Source organism: Rhinichthys klamathensis, unplaced genomic scaffold, assembly GCF_029890125.1.
Source record: "Rhinichthys klamathensis goyatoka isolate OS25496 unplaced genomic scaffold, OSU_Roscu_1.1 h1tg000988l_1, whole genome shotgun sequence".
Lineage (NCBI taxonomy): Eukaryota > Metazoa > Chordata > Actinopteri > Cypriniformes > Leuciscidae > Rhinichthys > Rhinichthys klamathensis.
In genome coordinates this window covers 24,066-43,905 of record NW_026607291.1, presented here as the reverse complement: position 1 = coordinate 43,905, position 19,840 = coordinate 24,066, and the positions used below count along the sequence as shown (strand labels likewise).

The 19,840-nt window shown below is 38.2% G+C and overlaps 1 protein-coding gene across 1 annotated transcript in view; it reads right to left on the bottom strand.

The window, feature by feature from the left end:
* zbbx (zinc finger, B-box domain containing) overlaps positions 1 to 17,569 on the bottom strand; it is a 73,811-nt gene extending 56,242 nt beyond the window's left edge. The window contains exons 1-7 of the mRNA XM_056244480.1: positions 17,495 to 17,569; positions 16,623 to 16,741; positions 16,253 to 16,366; positions 7,642 to 7,732; positions 7,364 to 7,415; positions 6,034 to 6,146; positions 2,529 to 2,624 (exon numbers count right to left, since the gene is read on the bottom strand). Of these exons, the coding sequence (XP_056100455.1) occupies positions 2,529 to 2,624; positions 6,034 to 6,146; positions 7,364 to 7,415; positions 7,642 to 7,732; positions 16,253 to 16,366; positions 16,623 to 16,684 (528 nt within the window). The 5' untranslated portion in view covers positions 16,685 to 16,741; positions 17,495 to 17,569. The remainder of the gene's footprint in view (positions 1 to 2,528; positions 2,625 to 6,033; positions 6,147 to 7,363; positions 7,416 to 7,641; positions 7,733 to 16,252; positions 16,367 to 16,622; positions 16,742 to 17,494) is intronic.
* Between the last annotated feature and the right edge of the window lie 2,271 nt (positions 17,570 to 19,840).

The following is a 19,840-nucleotide window of genomic DNA, read 5'->3' as shown; positions in this document are numbered from 1 at the left end:
TACATACACAGTTAATTTAATGGGTACAAAGAAAAATGAAGAAATAGAGAAAGTATTATTATGCTATTTATTAGTAGTGTTTACTAAGGCAAGCATCTATTGCTCATTTTGAAACCCAGTATTAAAAAGTAGTAACCCGTCCTGGACGAAACCTCAAATTATGTGGCATTTTGAGAAGATATGTGCAGTTACTATTTTTTCAGTGAATTCACTTTTATATACACTACCGTTCAAAAGTTTGGGGTCAGTGAGAATTTTATTTTTATTTTTTGGAGGAAAGAAATCAATACTTTTATTTATCAAGGACAGTAAATACATTTATAATGTTACAAAAGATTCTATTTCAAACAAATGCTGTTCTTTTGAACTTCCTATTCATCAAAGAATCCTAAAAAAATAAAAAATAAACTGTACAACTGACAGACCAACAACTGTTTCAACATTGATAATAATAATAAATGTTTCTTGAGCATCAAATCCTCATATTATACTGATTTGTGAAGGATCATTTGACACTGAAGACACTGACACTGGTGATGCTGAAAATTCAGCTTTGGACACAGGAATAAATTACACTTTACTATATATTCACACAGAAAACAGCTGATTTACACTGGAATAATATTTAATACTATAACTGATTTTTGCTGTATTTTTAATCAATTAAGCGCAGCCATGGTTAGCAGAAGAGAATTCTTTTAAAAGTATTTAAAATCGTACCGACCCCAAACTTTTGAACGGTAGTGTATATATATAGCGAAGAAGGGACTGAGACCAGAAGATCACAAAGGTTTGAAGATGGATTTTTTTTTTTTCATTTAGGCTGGAATACACTACAAGACTTTTAAAATATGAACATATTTTAAAACACTAGGCATCATACAACTTTGTAATTGGTTACAGAGAGAAAATGGTTGATTTTCTGTGAAATCTTTCAACTCTGACAGCTCAAAATCTTCAGACTGACACAGACTTTCAGCAACTATTGTAGATTCATCCAGACTGCAAAGTGCAAATTGGGCAAAAATCGAATAGATTTATAGTCATAGAACACCCTAGCAACCTCAGATGTCTTTAAATCACCGAGTAAAACCCTATAGCAACACACTACAACCACCTTAGCAACTGCATAGCAATTTTCTGGCAACCACTCAAAAACACCTTAGCATCATGGTGATGACTTTTGCACATCTGACACGGTTTGGTTCAGATGAAGATAATGAAAAAGGTTCAAACAGGTCTCTACAAACAAAAGGTTCTTTAATAAAACAAACTCAGGTAATCCAAATGTGAGAAGGCAGCGTAACAGAAGGTCTAAACACAAACAATACCAGAAAACTGAGGACTGAAAAGATTGCAACCTATATACAATGTAAATGAGGGAGACAAACACCTGTGCAGATCAAATTAATCACCATGACAACTGGTAAGTGGCCGGAAAACTGAACAAAGGAACACATGTGACTGAAAATGACTAAAAGTCCATGAAAATGAAACTAAGATTGAGTGGCTGTGACAACATGCAAATACTACTTGCATTTTCTTCAGAAATTTTTTAGTTAAACACTTATCTAACTTTTCCAGAGAGACATCCTTGCTCGACCCCCAGCTTTAAATTCACCCATCCATTCTCAAAACCACTTATCCTCTGAAGGGTCGCAGGCCAATTCACACTAACGAATCTCTTTATATTTTTTTAACGTGAATTTGAATTGAATTGGCCACAGAGGAAGTTGAATTGGGGTTTGAACTGGAATGACAGAAAGAGGAATTTTCAAAATTGCAATTCAAAGAAATCCAACAAAAATTCAACAAATAAATTATTCCACCCTCATTAATAAATCTACAATATGTATGTCGGTAAGACATAATGAAACTTTCTAGATTCAAATATTTTCTTCCCAAAGAAGGCAGTCAAGTCGACATAAAAATTTATCTTTGACTTTTTTTTTTTTCTTTTTTTTTTTGTTAATAAAAACACATACTAGGGTTAAAATGAATATCTTTGAATCTATGTTGTTTCTTCAGCAGGGAATGTGACTGCAAAGACTCAAGAAAAAGTAAGGTTTGTGCGTCTTTTGCTAACAGGACTGCAATGGTCCCTACAGCACCCCCTCCTCTGGCAATGATGGTCCGATCCGGTGCGATGATGGATGTATTGACCGCCTGATAAAAGCTTCAATCAAAGACCTCACCACGGGGCCGCTCAAGTCTCTAAAACAAACTCCAGCTGACGAGAGCGAGTGTGTGTGAACACACATCAGCTGTCCTTCGTGCTGTGTGTGTTTGTGTGGCTGCTCTCTAACCCGGGAACAGGTGTGTGTAATCAGAGTTGGGTTACAGTGAGCAGATTGTCCACTAATGGTGATCAGCGTTCTGCTTTTTTGAGAAACGGAATGGAGGAGGAAGATGGAATCTGCTCGGTGACGTTGTTTGTGCCTGGCACTGCTGCGGGCGTGTGTAGGTGTGTGTGTGTGTGTGTGTGTGTTTGCGTGGGAAGGACGAAGGTTGCCAGAACACCTCCTCACCTGTATGGGAACCATGCGATGGCGCTTTAGTGCCCCCTTCTGGTGGAATCTGACGAAGCAGCCCACACAATAATCCTCTCCGCATTCAGAACACATCTGAAACAGATCAAAAACAGTTAAATAAACCTAGGATATGTACGGCAAGGTATATTTACCCCAAAAACTTTATTATCAGCAATATATATTTAAATATCTTACACTTTTTGCTCAACATGATAAATATTAAAATGGAGAGAAGGGAGTTGCACATAATCTTAAGGGAGCTCATTATTTTGTTACCGATTGTAAATGAGTGCGGATGGCGATAAGAGAATCCTTTTGATGGACAGACGGGTAGAGAGACAGACGGCATATCGGCACATGAATTTAAAAGAAGGTCGATCAAATCCACAGTTGAAGAGCCACTTGTAAATGAATCTTCCCAGCAATGCCGTCTTGATTAATTCACTCTGAACGTCTACATGCCCTCTCTGTATGATGATGCAGCACTTCAGCTTAAGAGATGCATAATGCTTGGAAGAGTTAGAATTTTTTGGGACAGACTCCGGATATGTTTGGAATAATATTTCTGTAGTATATGAGCACTGTGCACAGTAGGCATATATGTTAATACTCTGTATGCATTAAATGTTTAACCTATGACATAATATGTCAAAATGTGAAGTATATGCAGAACACCTTGTGCAAAATACTGTCCCACAATGCAGTGTTAACCAGCCTAACAAATTAACTCAAAGCCTCCTAGTTAATCAAGATGTTTAACACAAAATGAAACATTAAACAACAAGAATGCACCATGAAATTGTCTGTTATTAACTAAAATGAAAACTATTAAAAATCACTTTTGTTAATTGAAATAATGCTGAAATAAAATAAAATATTACATGAAAAAAACTACAAAATATATATATATATATATATGAAAAGTTGTTTTAGCAACTAAATGAAAATAACTAAAACTACAACTGAAGTAAATTTAAATCTAATTAGAAATATTAAAAAACTAATAGTGTACCAATTACAAAAGCACATAACAAAAGTTAAATGAAAATAAAAATAAATAAAAATAAAAGCTAATTCAAAATATTAATAAAAATAGTATAGAAATACATAATACTAAAATAGCACTTACTATAATAAGCCAGATAGCGAAAAGCTATAAAGTTACTATGCTATTCAGAATTCAGCCATTGTTTTGCACTTTATTAGGTTAAGACCCTCTTAGACAGGATGAGATCAACTGACAAGTAAAGAGACCAGCAGTTTGTTTTGTTTTTACATGCCGTTTAAATACTAGTTAATAAAGTAATAAATACCTAGTCATTCAGAAACATGAAAATGTGTAGACTTTGTAATGTGTGTCCAAATGTTTATTACTTTAAACTCAAACTGTTCTCTTTTCATCTATCATGCACCTTTCAAGCCGAAGTTCTGCATCTTCATACAGAGAGGGCATATACAGATTATTTAAAGGAGCTGTATGTAAGATTGTGGCCAAAACTAGTACTGCAATCACTGTCAAATTACTGTAGAGTGGTGTATCCCCTCCCCCTCCTCCCTGACTCGAGGTTGCCAGATCGGCTGCAGGATCCAGCAGGAACGTGACGAGCTGCAGCTGTGGTAACTAGAGCAGAGCTGGCAACCCGGATGCCGCAACACTACTGACTTCGTGATTGGTAGATAGGTGGAGGGTGGAGCATCAGACCAAAACACAACATGACAACATCAACATCAGTTGAGGGCTGCAACTGCACTTTTTAAATGACAATATCCTGGCCAGACTACTGTTGTCAGTGATATAAGTATTTGAAATGTACATGATATCTTAATGTCTAGTGACATTTCAGGGCCATTTTATGATTAATTGAACTAAATTTCTTACATACAGCTCCTTTAACAAATCTAAAAATAAAACTCTGCTTGTGGATTTCTACTTTGTTTACTTTCCACTGAGAACTACAAACAAAGCCTCTAGATACAGTATCAGCAAGTGCTTGTCAAATGTATCAAACAGTTAGTGAAAGGACAGATCGGTAAGTGTGATGTCTGAAACTATATTTCACATACTATTTTTTTTTTAAGTAGGCAGACTGTATCCAGTGTATACTATGCAGTTGGCAGTAAATAGCACATTTCATTCTGAACAAAACAACAGCTTTCAGCTCAACTTTAGTTCCTGTGGGTTCCTCTAGGGTTGTGTGAGTGAGCATGGAGGAAACCCTTAGGAAGCTTTGGCTCTACACATCCATAAATACACATATTGAGACACACACGCACACCCTGAACATTCTCTTTAACACAGTTGCTGTCTTTTGACAGCCAAATGCCTGTGTGCAAAATCCACAGGTACATGTCCCCTAGAGACTGTCTGTCTCAAAGCACTCAAGTCCCCTTCACACACACAGTCGAGGAGTGCATGAATGTCCCAAATCTCCCAGGGGTGACTGGGTCCCCTTTAATACGGCCACAGAAGCACACACACACACACACACACACAGTGAATAAAGAAAAGGGTAAATACAGTGCTGCTCTGTGAATCTACAGCTGTGCCCATTACCAGCTCTTTTAATGGCCACATAAAAAAGGTCTCATTTCAGCACAACACCGCTGAAATAAATTACAGCAGCACAGTGCAGGACAGCAGTGGCATTCTCCCCAAACTGATTTTTAAGAGAGCTTTGGGACTATAGAATCTGCAGTTCATGTCTTCCTTGCTAAGAAGTCATGTTGGATGAGTAGGAATATATTTGCAGCACTGTATTTGGGAGCAGTTCAATCTACTGCTGCCAGTCATGGCTCAGAGAAAGTGTGAACAAACCTTTGTGTCATGCACTTTAGTCTTGCAGAGCCATGACTATCGGTATGAAGTCTGGTCCAAGCTTTAGCTTATTATGGTCGAGAAGACTGTTTGACCAATATGTATGACTAGGGATGGATCAAATTGATGATACCACAATAATAGACAATAATAATAGTGGGAAAAATAATAATAATAGTAACTGAAGTGGCATTGAAGTCCTTGTGAGGAGTTGTGCAGAAAGCCCTGTATGATGTACTTTCAGAAATACATAATGTTAGTTTAATAGACAAACTGAAGCTCAAGGATATCTTGCTGCAGAGTGGCTCAAATAGAACTAGGCTATTGAATGTCTTTTAAAGATGAATCTTCATGAACCTTGTAAACATCAAGCAAATCAGCATATAAGAATGATTTCTGAAAGATTGTGACGCTGAAAACTGGAGTAATGGCTGCTGAAAATACAGCTTTACCATCACAGGAATAAATTACATTTAAAAAAAATATATATATATAAATATATATATATATATATATATAAACAGTTATTTAAAAATATATATATATATATTTCACAACATTTTTTGATTAAATAAATGTAGCTTTGGTGAGGAAAAAGACCTTCTGAGACATGATGCATGATGAATGAAGGGGTTGAATAGCTTGGGATTAAAAATGGTTCACATAACAGAACGGATGAAAACTCACCAGTCCGGCCAGTTGAACTTCACACTGTCCACAGACTTTTCCCCTCAGTTTAAGCTTCCCGTTAGCACTATGTGCCTTGCTGGCTGGTTCCGCTATTACCTGCTTCTGAACTGCTACATTTATACAAACACACACACAAAATTCAATAACTTCAGAACACTTCAGTACTCTAACAATACAAAACTTTTGGGTAAAATAGTCAATTTGGAGCCATTTTTATCACAACTTTGCAGTATTAAATAAAATACAAGTATATGTATAACCAACATTTCCTTTGCATTACTTTTTTCACTCTGCAAAAGATCATTATTGTTATCTTTATTTCTTTCTTTCTTGTTTTTAGAAATGAAAACAAATCAAACATTACGATCAAGAAAACTACTTTTTTGCAGTCCAATCTCTGTGATAGATACAGTGCATTGATGCCTTAAAGCAACACCAAGTAACTTTTCCTCTGCTGTCGCCCTACAGGTTGGAAGAGGAATTGTCCATTACCGCTGTCGTAAATAATTTAGCCTACCGCAGCCTACTGTCGCACGCACGCTCGTTGTTTATCCAGCACCGGCTTTGGAATTAACGATGTCCACAGACAAGGTAGAGTATGTTGCATGATTTCATGAAAGTATGATGTATTGCGACATCAAAAACGAAGAAAACCAAAATAATGACTATTGGGTAATGCCTCCTTTTACAGTCCTGTTACCCATGTACTTACTATGTACTTATTATAGTAATTATAATTACTGGGTAATAACTAGGTACTAACCCTGAACCTACCCCTAACCCATGTACTTACCTTATATTAGCCAGTACTTTCTAGGTAAGTACACTAAGTACACGTAAGTACTGTACTGTAAAAGGAAGCGTTACCGACTATTGTAACGCTTGACGTAAAGCAAGTCAAATTTGTAGTTTTCTTATGTCTCATTAAAACTACAGAAACGCGACCTGATCTGGCAATCTTTCATAGCGTGGTTATAGCAGATATAGGACTGCAAAGCGGAGGCATAAGTGCATTTCACCCTGTTACGACTTGATGAACCACTGAAACGATTTTGGAAACATTATTTTAAGGTAAAAAATCTTACTTAGTGTTGCTTTAATATGCTGTCTATTGTTTGGAACAAGCTTTGTGTGATGAAATAGTTAGTTAGCTAACTAGACTTTGGAACAGAGTTAAAGACAATTTTGAATCGTACCATTCTGAAATGAGTTCTCGCACAGAAAAAGAAGGGGGTATAAAGCTAATACTTTACTATACTAGTGTCCATGTGATCTATTTGAGAAAAAAAAGGAGTTCAAAACACATTTCAGATTCCAGTCCACCCACCTGGCACAGACTCATCCTTCAGCACTCTAATCTTCATCTTGCCTGGAGAGAGCTGCCCGAAACAACATATTTCAAACACCACATTATCACCAAATCCACCAGTGAATCGTTCAAGCAGTTAATTCTAGAAAGTGCGTCCAAGGATTTGGACCATTTCTGGCATGAATGAAGGTGAAGTCGTCCTGATTGAGACTGGATATCTTAAACAGATGGACAGGCTGACAGAGTTTTTTTGTGTGTTAGCATGAAAAGATGATGTCTGATAAGAAAAGACTTACTCTGCGAGGTGCGTTTTCCTTGTTCGTCTTGACTCTTTGAAACGCAGGGCCAAGAGCCTGTGCAGAATGCCAGCGAGAAGCTCCCATCTTCCTGCGTGGAAATATCACAGAAAGTTGCTCAGTTCAGCACAGAACTGCAGAATTTATAGTACTTACGATTACTTTTTGAAAAACCCTTAGCCTTAAGTATTAAAATCCAGTGCTTAACTTTTCAACATGTGCTACGGACAGCAAATCAAACATACAATTTTCGCTTGACAGAAGATAAAACGGGCGGAAAATTTCACAGACTTAAAGGAGCCATATCTCTTTTGACTTGAGCCAGTAAGCAACGACCTAGCAACCACTCAGAACACCTTAGCAACGCCCTGGTAACTATCCACACCATTCTAGCATTGTGGGGGTGACTTTCACACAGACAATCACCATATTTTCTTTGGAATGTCAATTTATAAAGAAAAAACTAAGAAAAAACAAGAACACTTGCTGATTGGTAACTTTTAATTAAGCACATATCAAATGATGAAAAACAAACACAAACAGTACATTAAAGCTTTTGCCCTACATAATTCACACAGATACACAGACGGAGGTCGACTTCATTTGTTTTCTGATTTGTTGTTTTGGTTGCCACATCAAATCAACAGTCTAAATAATTCACGGTGTGATTGCGGGGGAGGCCGTTTGTTTAGGGTGGGCTGTCATGTTGGCGTAGAGCCGCAAGCCGGAGTGTGTTCAAAGGATGGAAATGTATGCTATGTGTGTCTGCTTGTACAATATAATTTTTCAAGTAAAGAGGAAACCGTGCTCTTGAAATGTATCTTTCTCTCATGCTGGTGCCACTTCAAGGTCGTGAAACTGTTTGGATGGCTGCCTGAAAAATCCTGAAAAAAAGAGACTGTTTAAATATCAAAATCCCAGAGGAATGTGTACTCGGTGACAGGTCATGTGACTTTACCACAGAAATGCTTGAGCTCAATGTGTTCAGCGGAAGTAGGGTAGGCACTTGTGTTTGAGTTTTTACGAATCATTAATTTACTAATTTGTCAAAGTGATTTACAGCACACTACTATAGAGGTGGTCCCTTTGGGAACATCTTAAATACCTAACCCTAATTTGAGCAATAGGAAAAGTCATGAATAGATCATGCCTAATCATGCTAAAAATACACAGCGCAGCAGCTACACTTAAATCCATCTCATGTTATTAAAGACTGAGAAAGTCAGAGACTTTGGAAGGGGCCAGCAGGGAGAGAGGACACTTCCTCTGCGTGCTGTCCACTCTCATTAAGGGCTGTTTATGTGCTGGCCTTTATCAGTCTGATGGAGACGGGCGTTTGGGATGGGGATTAACCGCGCTCAAGCCTGCCTGTCAGCATTATAGGGAAACGCACAAGCAACGTGGCAGTTGTGCTAACAACTGGCGGATTACCATCGGGCGCACACACTGAGTGCCAACCAACAAGACAAACACTTATCTCCTGTCAGGGTCACAGACAACCAACTCCTCTGCTACTCGAGTACATTGTGTGGCGGTAGTGGGACAGGTGAGAGGTTAAACTACTGCACATTTAACCTTGTGTTAAATCAAACTAAAATGTAATTTATTCTTGTGAAGGCAAAGCTGAATTCTCTCCAGTCTTCAGTGTCACATGATCCTTCAGAAATCATTCTAATATGCTGATTTTCTGCTCAAGAAGCATTTCTTATTATTACCAATGTTGAAAACAGTTTTTTTCCACATTTCACAATTTTTCCAGATTCTTTGATAAATACAAAGTTAATAAGAACAGCATTTAATTGATATACACTCACCTAAAGGATTATTAGGAACACCATACTTACTAATACTGTGTTTGACCCCCTTTCGCCTTCAGAACAACAAGATTCAACAAGGTGCTGAAAGCATTCTTTAGAAATGTTGGCCCATATTGATAGGATAGCATCTTGCAGTTGATGGAGATTTGTGGGATGCACATCCAGGGCACGAAGCTCCCGTTCCACCACATCCCAAAGATGCTCTTTTGGGTTGAGATCTGGTGACTGTGGGGGCCAGAGGATGGGTACATGGTGGCCATAAAGGGATGGACATGGTCAGAAACAATGCTCAGGTAGGCCGTGGCATTTAAACGATGCCCAATTGGCACTAAGGGGCCTAAAGTGTGCCAAGAAAACATCCCCCACACCATTACACCACCACCACCAGCCTGCACAGCGGTAACAAGGCATGATGGATCCATGTTCACATTCTGTTTATGCCAAATTCTGACTCTACCATCTGAATGTCTCAACAGACATCGAAACTCATCAGACCAGGCAACATTTTTCCAGTCTTCAACTGTCCAATTTTGGTGAGCTCTTGCCAATTGTAGCCTCTTTTTCCTATTTGTAGTGGAGATGAGTGGTACCCGGTGGGGTCTTCTGCTGTTGTAGCCCATCCGCCTCAAGGTTGTGCTTGTTGTGGCTTCACAAATGCTTTGCTGCATACCTCGGTTGTAACTAGTGGTTATTTCAGTCAAAGTTGCTCTTCTATCAGCTTGAATCAGTCGGCCCATTCTCCTCTGACCTCTAGCATCAACAAGGCATTTTCGCCCACAGGACTGCCGCATACTGGATGTTTTTCCCTTTTCACACCATTCTTTGTAAACCCTAGAAATGGTTGTGCGTGAAAATCCCAGTAACTGAGCAGATTGTGAAATACTCAGACCGGCCCGTCTGGCACCAACAACCATGCCACGCTCAAAATAGCTTAAATCACCTTTCTTTCCCATTCTGACACTCAGTTTGGAGTTCAGGAGATTGTCTTGACCAGGACCACACCCCTAAATGCATTGAAGCAACTGCCATGTGATTAGTTGATTAGATAATTGCATTAATGAGAAATTGAACAGGTGTTCCTAATAATCCTTTAGGTGAGAGTAGAAATCTTTTGTAAAATTATAAATGTAATTTTTGGTCAATTTAATGCATCCTTGTTGATTAAAAGTATTCATTTCTTTAAAATTAAAAATGTGTACTGACCCCAAACTTCTAAATGATAGTGTATACTAATGACCAGCTCTGAAAGGATAAAGTATTAAAAAAGGCTCACTTTGAAAGCACAGCTTACACCAAGCACAAGGCCAGTGCCTATCGACTCTCATCTACTCTTATGAATTCACCTGTAGCCCTTTAGTCCTCTGCCTTCAATGCAATAAACAGCGAGCAGGTTGAGCATGGAGGAAGATAACATCAACCATTCCCAGCATGGCACCCGCAACAGAAGTTCTGCTTTGATTAATGGCCACCGATAAGAGGTAATCTACAACAGTTTTATTTTAAAACGTCCGTATGGAGCTAGTCGTAATTTAGATATGGTACCGCTTACATTCCTTAATATGACAGTTCCGGTACGCAGCCCAGATCTCACAGACATCTAGTCTATAGCTGCATTCAAGCTGCATTCCTTCATCTGATTTTCGGGAAAGTGCTGCCTTGTGTTATTGATACAGGTGCAAATGGCGCCGTCCATCCCTGTGAAGAACTCGCGGGTATAGCTTCATGCAATTGTCTCCGTTTGGCTTTCCGCCTCGCTGATATATCCGCTTTCCAGGCACAAATATGTTAAATTACAGATAATGTTAATTCTTCACGCTATCTCAACATAATTCATCCTGAAATTCATTCATCACGCTACCTCAACATCATTCTTCCTGACCGACTTCATGTGTATGTTTGCGTTTGTTTGGTAGTATATATGGGAATATGATGTATTCACTGCATCTACCTCATTACTGTAGTGTTTCCCTCCCCTGTTGAGTTATGAGCTGATACGTACACCTAAAACGGCCGCCACTATAAATTCATGAGGTGGACCTCAACAGGTCACATTTTAGTGTTATTAATGAAGAGCTGTAGGAAAGGGGCCGGGCTGAGAAGAGAAAGAGAGAGAGAGACATCAAATTAATAACTACTGATTTTATTTTTTTCCTATTCTTTTATTTTGACAGAAAACTAATTTCCTGCCTTCCTCGTTTTGGCATAGGGTCCTACTTAATCTTAATTTGTTTGGAAGAAATGGGAAGACAAGCATGGATGTGCAGCGAGAGCAGAGCTGCTGGAGCCGAGATGACTCAATTTCCTTCCACTCGATGGCTATGCTGATTCCATCAAACCAGTTCGCTAAGAAGTCAAACCATCACCCGAGATTGCCTGCAGAGCAGGCCAGGAGCTGCATAATCCATGTGCCGATCAGATTTTAAAGCTAATGTCATCTCTGTCACTCCATTTCCACTTCTTCTCTATCTTGGCTACATATACTCGCATACCTGTATGTACGTACTGTTTCAAAAGTATCAAAAGGTAGCCAGTCGTTTACACAAATTTTTAAATGTTGCTCATATCAGATCCTGGTCCTAAACTAACCCACACATACATAGACAGAACAGGAGTGTATGGATGTACAATTGGAACAAGGAGTGCTGGGAACATAATGTCTTCTCTGAGAACTTTAGGATGTCTTTGGCAACCTTATGACAACTATATGTCAGAGTGTTTCTGCAAGGCACTGCACTTAGTAGGTGACCCATACCCTTGAGAAAGCATGTACTGCATGCACTGGGTTTAACCCCTTACTAGTCGGCCCCAATTTTGGCAAGTGAAGCATTCATGACATACCCAAAATAAAAAGGTTGCTGCTCTTAAGTCATTCTGAATAGACACATAACCAACATATATTTAGAAAGCCAACCCTTGAGAGTTTACATTTCAAGACTCAAAATTAATCAGACTGTTATTAATATTGAGATATATAAGCTCAAACATAAAAACAAAAACAACAAATATTAAGAACATATTTATTAAATGTATAAAAATATTATGTGAATTTAGGATAGCAACTTGAAACCACAACTAAAGTGTAGCCACAATTGTGGTCATGCTTCATTTAAAATCTGAGGATGATATTTCTAAAATTATGCATTTTATTAAGCCTATTGTGAAACCATGTCAGGAGAGAGTTTAGAGAAGTTTTATAGGATGCTAATATAAGATTCTCATCAAATATTTTATTGCCCTGTAAACACCCATTTACAGTCTCTGACTAATGTCTGGCGAGGAGAACTGGCCCATTCATGTTCTTTTCATTTAATCGACCAACCTTTCACACCTATGCCGGTATGAGACTTAATCTTCATTATTCTTTTATCCTTATTCTTTTGTTTGAATTCAGCCATTATAGCCTATATTGGCCATCTAAACCTCTCTGATCCCACCCTACATGATCAATCCATCTATTATATTAAGTCTTGTTAGAAAACAAACAATTCTTGGAACTTTAAATGCGAATTTTTTTTTTTTTAAATGATTGTATGAAATGGAATAGCTTCTGCAAGCAGGTGCATTAGCACAAGTAGCCTCGAGCTACATGACACAATTTAATGTATTAATATTACACTTTTATTCAAAGTTCACTTTAAAACAACATCTAGTATTTGTATCATATGCCGGTCGCGGATTAAAATGGTTTCAAGTCATGAAAAGATTTTGAAATATGTTATATTTAGCATTTCAGATGAAGCTATGGGCTAGCATTTCCTAGCATATGCATTCTGTAAACATTCTGTATTGATATGAAAACCCCAAATCGCACGAAAATCAAACACAAAACACATAATATTTCAATCGTGCATTTATTAGTTCCTTGTTTCGGGTGAAGAGATGTCAGTTTCGCTTTGTTATCACGGATGTCCAGTATGAGGAAGTGTACAAATGACGCGTCATGCAGAAGAGGTCACGCTGGACCACGTGAGATGATTGACAGCTGTACAGCGAATGATATAGCTTTGAGGTCAAATGTGACGCGATTCAGGAAGAGAAGACACACATCTCGCTCCGTTCGCTGTCTGAGCTCTTTAGATCGCACATTTCAGTGGTAAATGAATAGAAATGTTATTCTTTATGAAGAAATATTTTACTAGCATGTGATAATTATTAATCATTTCTTCAAATATGCGCACCATTGGACTAATAGCCCTGGCGGATGCTGTATATTGTATGTATTTGAACACAAATAAACCGGAGAACACGAGAATTAATGTTTTATGAGTGATGATTTCTATTCAAAATAACGAACATTACAGATGAATTATTTTGCACTCCTGGCATAAATTAAGAAATTAATATCACTGCAAACCAGTTAAATCATAAACAGTGGTCAAACATCGAAGCTGTAGACTTCAACCTTTCTTACGATGCTGAGTTCGTCCAGATCAAGTAAGAGTGAGATGTTTTGACAAGTAATGAATTTTGAACAACACTAATCCGGGATCACCAGTGATCCCTGCCTATCAAGGGGTTTTAATGGACTGACATTTTATGACAAATGTCAAGTTAGATTAATGTATATTTACAAAGTCACATTGCAAAAAATACTGATATGCACTTTATTTCTGCGTCTTATGCGAGGAAAAAAAATCAGATTTAGGCCATATTTAATTGCTATGTGAATGCAGTGTTTTAGACCAATTCCCCTTATATTATAGGAATATTCTGAATCAAGGCAGTATAATAAACCAGCGGTTCTCAAACAGGGAGCAAGGGCCCAATAGGGTGCCTCTGCAAACTTCCAGGGTGCCCGCAATAAGAATAAAAAGTCTTTAATATCATCTTAATTAAAATGGTAAAAATTACATCATTTTTTTATTTTATGTATTTTTTTTATTTAGATAAGTAAATCCAGCTACGTCAACTTGATATCCATGTGCGGTTCATAGTGACCAGAAAAGTCAAATTCTATTAAAAAAACATAAATACGGTATAGACCATATGACTCCTGCCTAGGGTTGGGTACCGAAACTCGGTGCCAATAGGGAACCGGTTCCGACGTAAACGGTAGTAACCAGACCGAATAAGAAAGAAAATTTCGGTGCCTGATTTCGGTGCCTAACTTCATTAGGCACACACGCGCACACACACAAGGTCTCTCGCTCGCTCTCTCTCTCTCCGCCGTGCGTGTGCTACACAGTTTGGAGCACAGTTTCTTCTGTCTCGCATGCGCGCTCTTTCTCGCAAGGTTTGGCTGCATTTCACGTGTAAAATTACGTGTCAGAACGCCCTCTGGGTGTGCCGATAGTCTGAATCCATATAGAATCAAGCCAATTCATTGGCTGATGGCGCCGCATCGACGCACTTACGTCGTCATACTATGCTGTCGCGCGCGCGCCATCTGCTCCTCAGATTTCTCTGCCGAAAAAGGAAGCTGGTCGGCAGCGCGAGGAGCTTGGCTGCGTCCCGTTCCCTATTGAGAGATATGTTACACCAACCAGAGATGTTCTCTTTCATAGGTTCACTCAACGCTGCGTAGCTAAGAAGCAGTGGATTTGTATTTGTAGGCTGCTGTATCACGTGCCGTTTGAACTGACGCGCTACAGCGATCTGTCACATTTCAAAGAGCCAAAACGTTATTTATTGTGTGAATCTCGTAAAAATATTGACAGAATCTGACAGCTGTGGATTTGTTCCATATCAAAAGTAACCTTCTCTGTCTTGTCTGTCAGTGTCCTCTTTGTCCGCGATTTTTCTGTGTGAAAAGGGTCATTTGCGTGAGTCTCACGGTCAATGCGTGAGAGTTGGCAGCTCTGCCTGCTAGTAAATCTCTATTAATCTCCAGTATTATTACATTGTTTGATACAATATTGTTTCATTTGATATTATGTAAATATGAATTTTTATTTTATATTGGTTTTATTATTACCATATGTTACTTGTATTTATATTATTTAAAGATTTAAGTTAATATTGTGTCCAGTTTGGCCCTGTAAATTAAAGGGTATTATTTTTTGATAAAGTGTGTGCGGTTTCATTTTCTTAAGTACCGATTTAAGAACCGTTTAAGCACCGGAACCGTTTAAAAAATACCGAGTAGGTACTGGAATCGGATAAAACCCAAACGATACCCAACCCTACTCCTGCCCTATATTTCAAGTCTTCTGAAGTCACACGATAGCTCTGTGTAAAAGACCCAAATGTAAGATGTTAATTACTCTTCTACTCTTCACAAAGTTCGAAAAGTAGAGCATGGTGCTCGCAACACCAATGTCATGGGTTCGATTCCCAGGGAAAGCATGAACTGTTAAAAAAATGTAGGTCTAAGCAAGGTAAGTTCCTTTGGATAAAAGTGTCTGCCAAGTGCACACAGTAAATGTAAATGTAAATGGAGATTTTGTCGTTTCTTTTTTTATTCTTTGGAGTTTGACAGCCATGGTCACTGTAAACTGTCACTGTATGAGGAAAAAACTAGTAAAAAAATCAAGGTAGAAAAACAGCTGCATACAAGTTTTGGGAGGGTGAAAAAAACATGAACAGAATAATAATGAATATTAATGAACCAGTGAATTATTCGTTTGAATTCCTCTGTCTTTGTCTCCACACCTACCCTCATAATCTCTCATTCTCTCTTTCACTTGCAATCTCTTCCTATGTTTTTCATTTTATTCATCACCGTTTCATTGTTTACATTTTCTCTTTTATCTCAACGCTCTCTGTCACAGTCATTGTTTGGCTCGTTAATTTATTCATCTACTCACCCATTCATTAATTCAACAAGCTGTCCCTCCCCTCCCTATTTTACTCACTCCCTCTCCTCTTTCTCCTGATTCATACGCTGTTTGAGCTCCTCCAGTCTGCTCTCCATCTCCTTGGCATGTTGATCCAGCTGCACTGTTTCCAAACGCAATTCCCGGAGATTCCTAGGAAAAACATACACAGAAATATACAATTGGATATACTACATGGTTACTTACAAACCAATGTGACCCTGACTTGTTTTATTTGTGTCAGTCTGCTTTAGACAATCATTCAACTGAATACACAAAATCATGTTATTTTGAACAGACTACTTTAAATATTTGGAGCGCCGCCATTTGCAAAAGCGACGTGTTATGTGCTAATAATGTGAAAAATCTGAAGCGTGAAAAGCAACTCAAGGGAGCCGACTGTTCAAACCTGACATTTAACTTCATTGACTTGGGCTTGCTGGGAAGTACCACAAAGTTGTTTAAATTCATGGTGCTCTCTGATCAGACTGTAAGCTTCACACAGGCTGTAATTTCCACTGAAGTGTTCTGAGGAAAAAAGGAGTTCTGAGTGAGAAACAAACAGCACAGAATAGGACAAATTTCACTGAATTAACCTACACAAAAGGCCAATGAAATGAACAGTATAGCAAACCTTTAAAAAAAAAAAAAAAGAACTGTATTGGTACCATGGTGCGGTGATGGTATCATTGCTATTTATTTATATAAAACGGTATTTAAATGCTACGTTACTCCAATGTACTTAAAAGAATAACAGGCTATAATAACCATGGTAGTGCCATTTTGTTATTGCAAACATTTGACATAAAATGGCATTTATAACAACCATGATAGTGTCATTGTGTTATTACAAACAATTGACATAAATTGGCACTCAAAGGTATTGTATGCCAAAGAATACCATGGCACCACCATGCTATCTAGCTAAAGAACCATGTTAGAGCCAGTTTGTAAACTTTTGACATACTGTAAGTAATCATGGAACTCAAAGACACGTCAAAGAATACGACATGATATTACCACAGTAACGTTACCTTCCCGTTTTGTAGTTTCCTGCTTATTAGCCATTTAAGATGAAATAAATTAACGTTAGCTAACGTTACAGCTAAAAGAGAGAAAGCTGATATGTTCTCATTCTTGTTTCAGTCACATATGGGCGTTAGAATGATTATAAGAGCTTTCCAAAACAAAGGTGAGAGCTGCAGCACTCACTGTACAGAGTTAAAAGATACTTTACCAACAATACGTTATCAAAAATTCGCAGGTTTTTAAAGCACTCACCTTAACACATCGTCCTCGCGAAATACTTCTTGTGGAAACTGTGTACATCTGTCGTTATAGCAACGCGTCTCGCGAGAGTTTATCTAGGTAGGCCGCCTAGCGGGCATGCGCAGGTGCTCGTGCATTAAGAGCTGTCAGCCTTCATGTGCTCTGCTATCGGATATTCCCTACTGTCAACTTTCTGAAGTCGTGACATTCAAGTGCTTTGTTGTCGGAAAGAACAGGAGGACGCCAGGTTTATTCTTGCCTATTTTGGAGAAAATCTTATTAAAGCCAAAATGATATTTAGCGTCCAATTCACTGACAACAATCTAGATAACTTGCTGAATTACCATCCTAGAATTTCAAGTTTATGGCACGCCCAACTCGGGAACTTGGGTATCAAACTTGGTGCGTTCAAGTCCTCCTGGGAAGTTTCGTACCCCGAGGTTCCCAGTGGTAAATCCGACTTGAGAGGGCGTTCATGTCCAAATTTCAACTAGGAAAGGAAACTATTTACGATCATTCCAATAGCACGAGAAGACAGCATAATCTTTTTTGTTACGACATGGTTACAACCATTTAATGATTACAACATAGAAACAACGACAATAATAATACAAAAAACAACATGATGTAATTGGACAAATTTAATTAGCCTAAAAATAAATGTCGTATAGCCTAAAAATAAATGTCGTATAGCCTACATTCGTATTTAATGCTGAATTATTATTGCACAATAATACAATTACATGCAAGCATAGACAAAAACATAACCTTCAAAACCCAAATGACAGTGTTAAAACAGTGAAAGGAATAGCTGGAGCTCAGGACGGGTGTTGGGGTATTTTTGGCTAAGAATGTGAGCTTGTGAGGGGTTATTAAAAAGTTTTTTGAGGGAACATTTTGAGGGAGTTTTACCGTTTTCTTTGTGTTTAGCAACTGTAATATTTCTGCTAATGAAGTCCTGATTCATCATGTGGCTTTCTGACACAGAGGAGAGAGACCTCTGTTGATCCTGTAATTATGGACAGCTTGATTTCCCTAATTAAAATCATTTCAGCACTAAAATCAAATTTCATGTGGATGTTTTGATTGCAGTCATAAGAACCCTCATTAAAGCGTCAGCACCGTATGTCTCAATTAGTCTACAAAAAATTAGTGTACTGTTTTGTTTTCACGAGAGTTTTGTGTCAGCCATTTCAGTTCTACATTTATTTTCATTCATCAAATTCAAATAAAATGTATTCATCTTTGAATAATCATATATAATCAACCACAAATAGCCTGCTTTAATTTATGTTTCAAACAATACGCAAAATCAGTGTAAACTTGCAAGTAGCTCTTACTTTAAAAATGTCTGGCTGGTGATATATAAAAGACAGATGTTTACATGTAAACATTTAAAGGGTTAGTTTAGTCATCATTTACTCACCCTCATGTTGTTCCAAACCTGTATGAGTTTATTTTTCTGTTGAACACAATAGATTATATTTTAAGAATGTTGGTAACCAGATAGTTGACGGCACCCATTGACTTGCATATATTTGTTTTCCTTCTATGGAAGTTAGTCAATGGCTAGTCAATGGCTAGTGTTCAACAGAAGAAAGAAACTCATACAGGTTTGGAACAACTTGAGGGTGAGAAAATGATGACAACATTTTCATTTTTGGGTGAACTATTATGAAGATAATATGATGCCATAAAGAATCGCATGCGCAGGGTAAGATTTGTGAAAGTGTACATAAGATTGCAAGCGTAAATTAAATTTGCATGTGCAAGAGAAGATTTGTAAATGTGTAAATCGCCTTTCAAGTGGTGTAATTCATGTATTGTGAAGCTGCAGCTTCATGCTAACGCAAAATAAATATGATCTGTATTCTTCTGACTTCCATTTTTCCACGCTTAGCCTACACTTTTGACACGTTTTTTTTCCGCACAAATACGGGCAAAAGCCATAGACAGTAAAAGAAATGGACACAGCGACCCCATAGACTTCAATGGAGAAAAGTGAAGTCAAATAGAAGCACTCACTTCCTGATTGCCAAGCGCACTGCGCATGCTCAAACTGAGCTTGAAGACGTAGTTGTGACTTGAGCAACCTGTCTGACAGTTGTACGTCTTCTAGTAGCTGTGCCAAGAGGAATCTGAATCATTCCCTTCTGAATCTGACAGAGCCGGAGATCGTGAGTATTAGCTGTTAATGAGCTCGCAGCAGGAGCAACTTTATGACTCTCTATGGGCTTCTCCCTTGACTTTATGCCTCCACGTCCCCCGATTGCGCGTGAGCTTCCACATCTGTCTTTACGGTCATTTCTCTTCTATGCGACAGAGAGTCGCGTGTTATGACGCAATCGTTAGCCTATT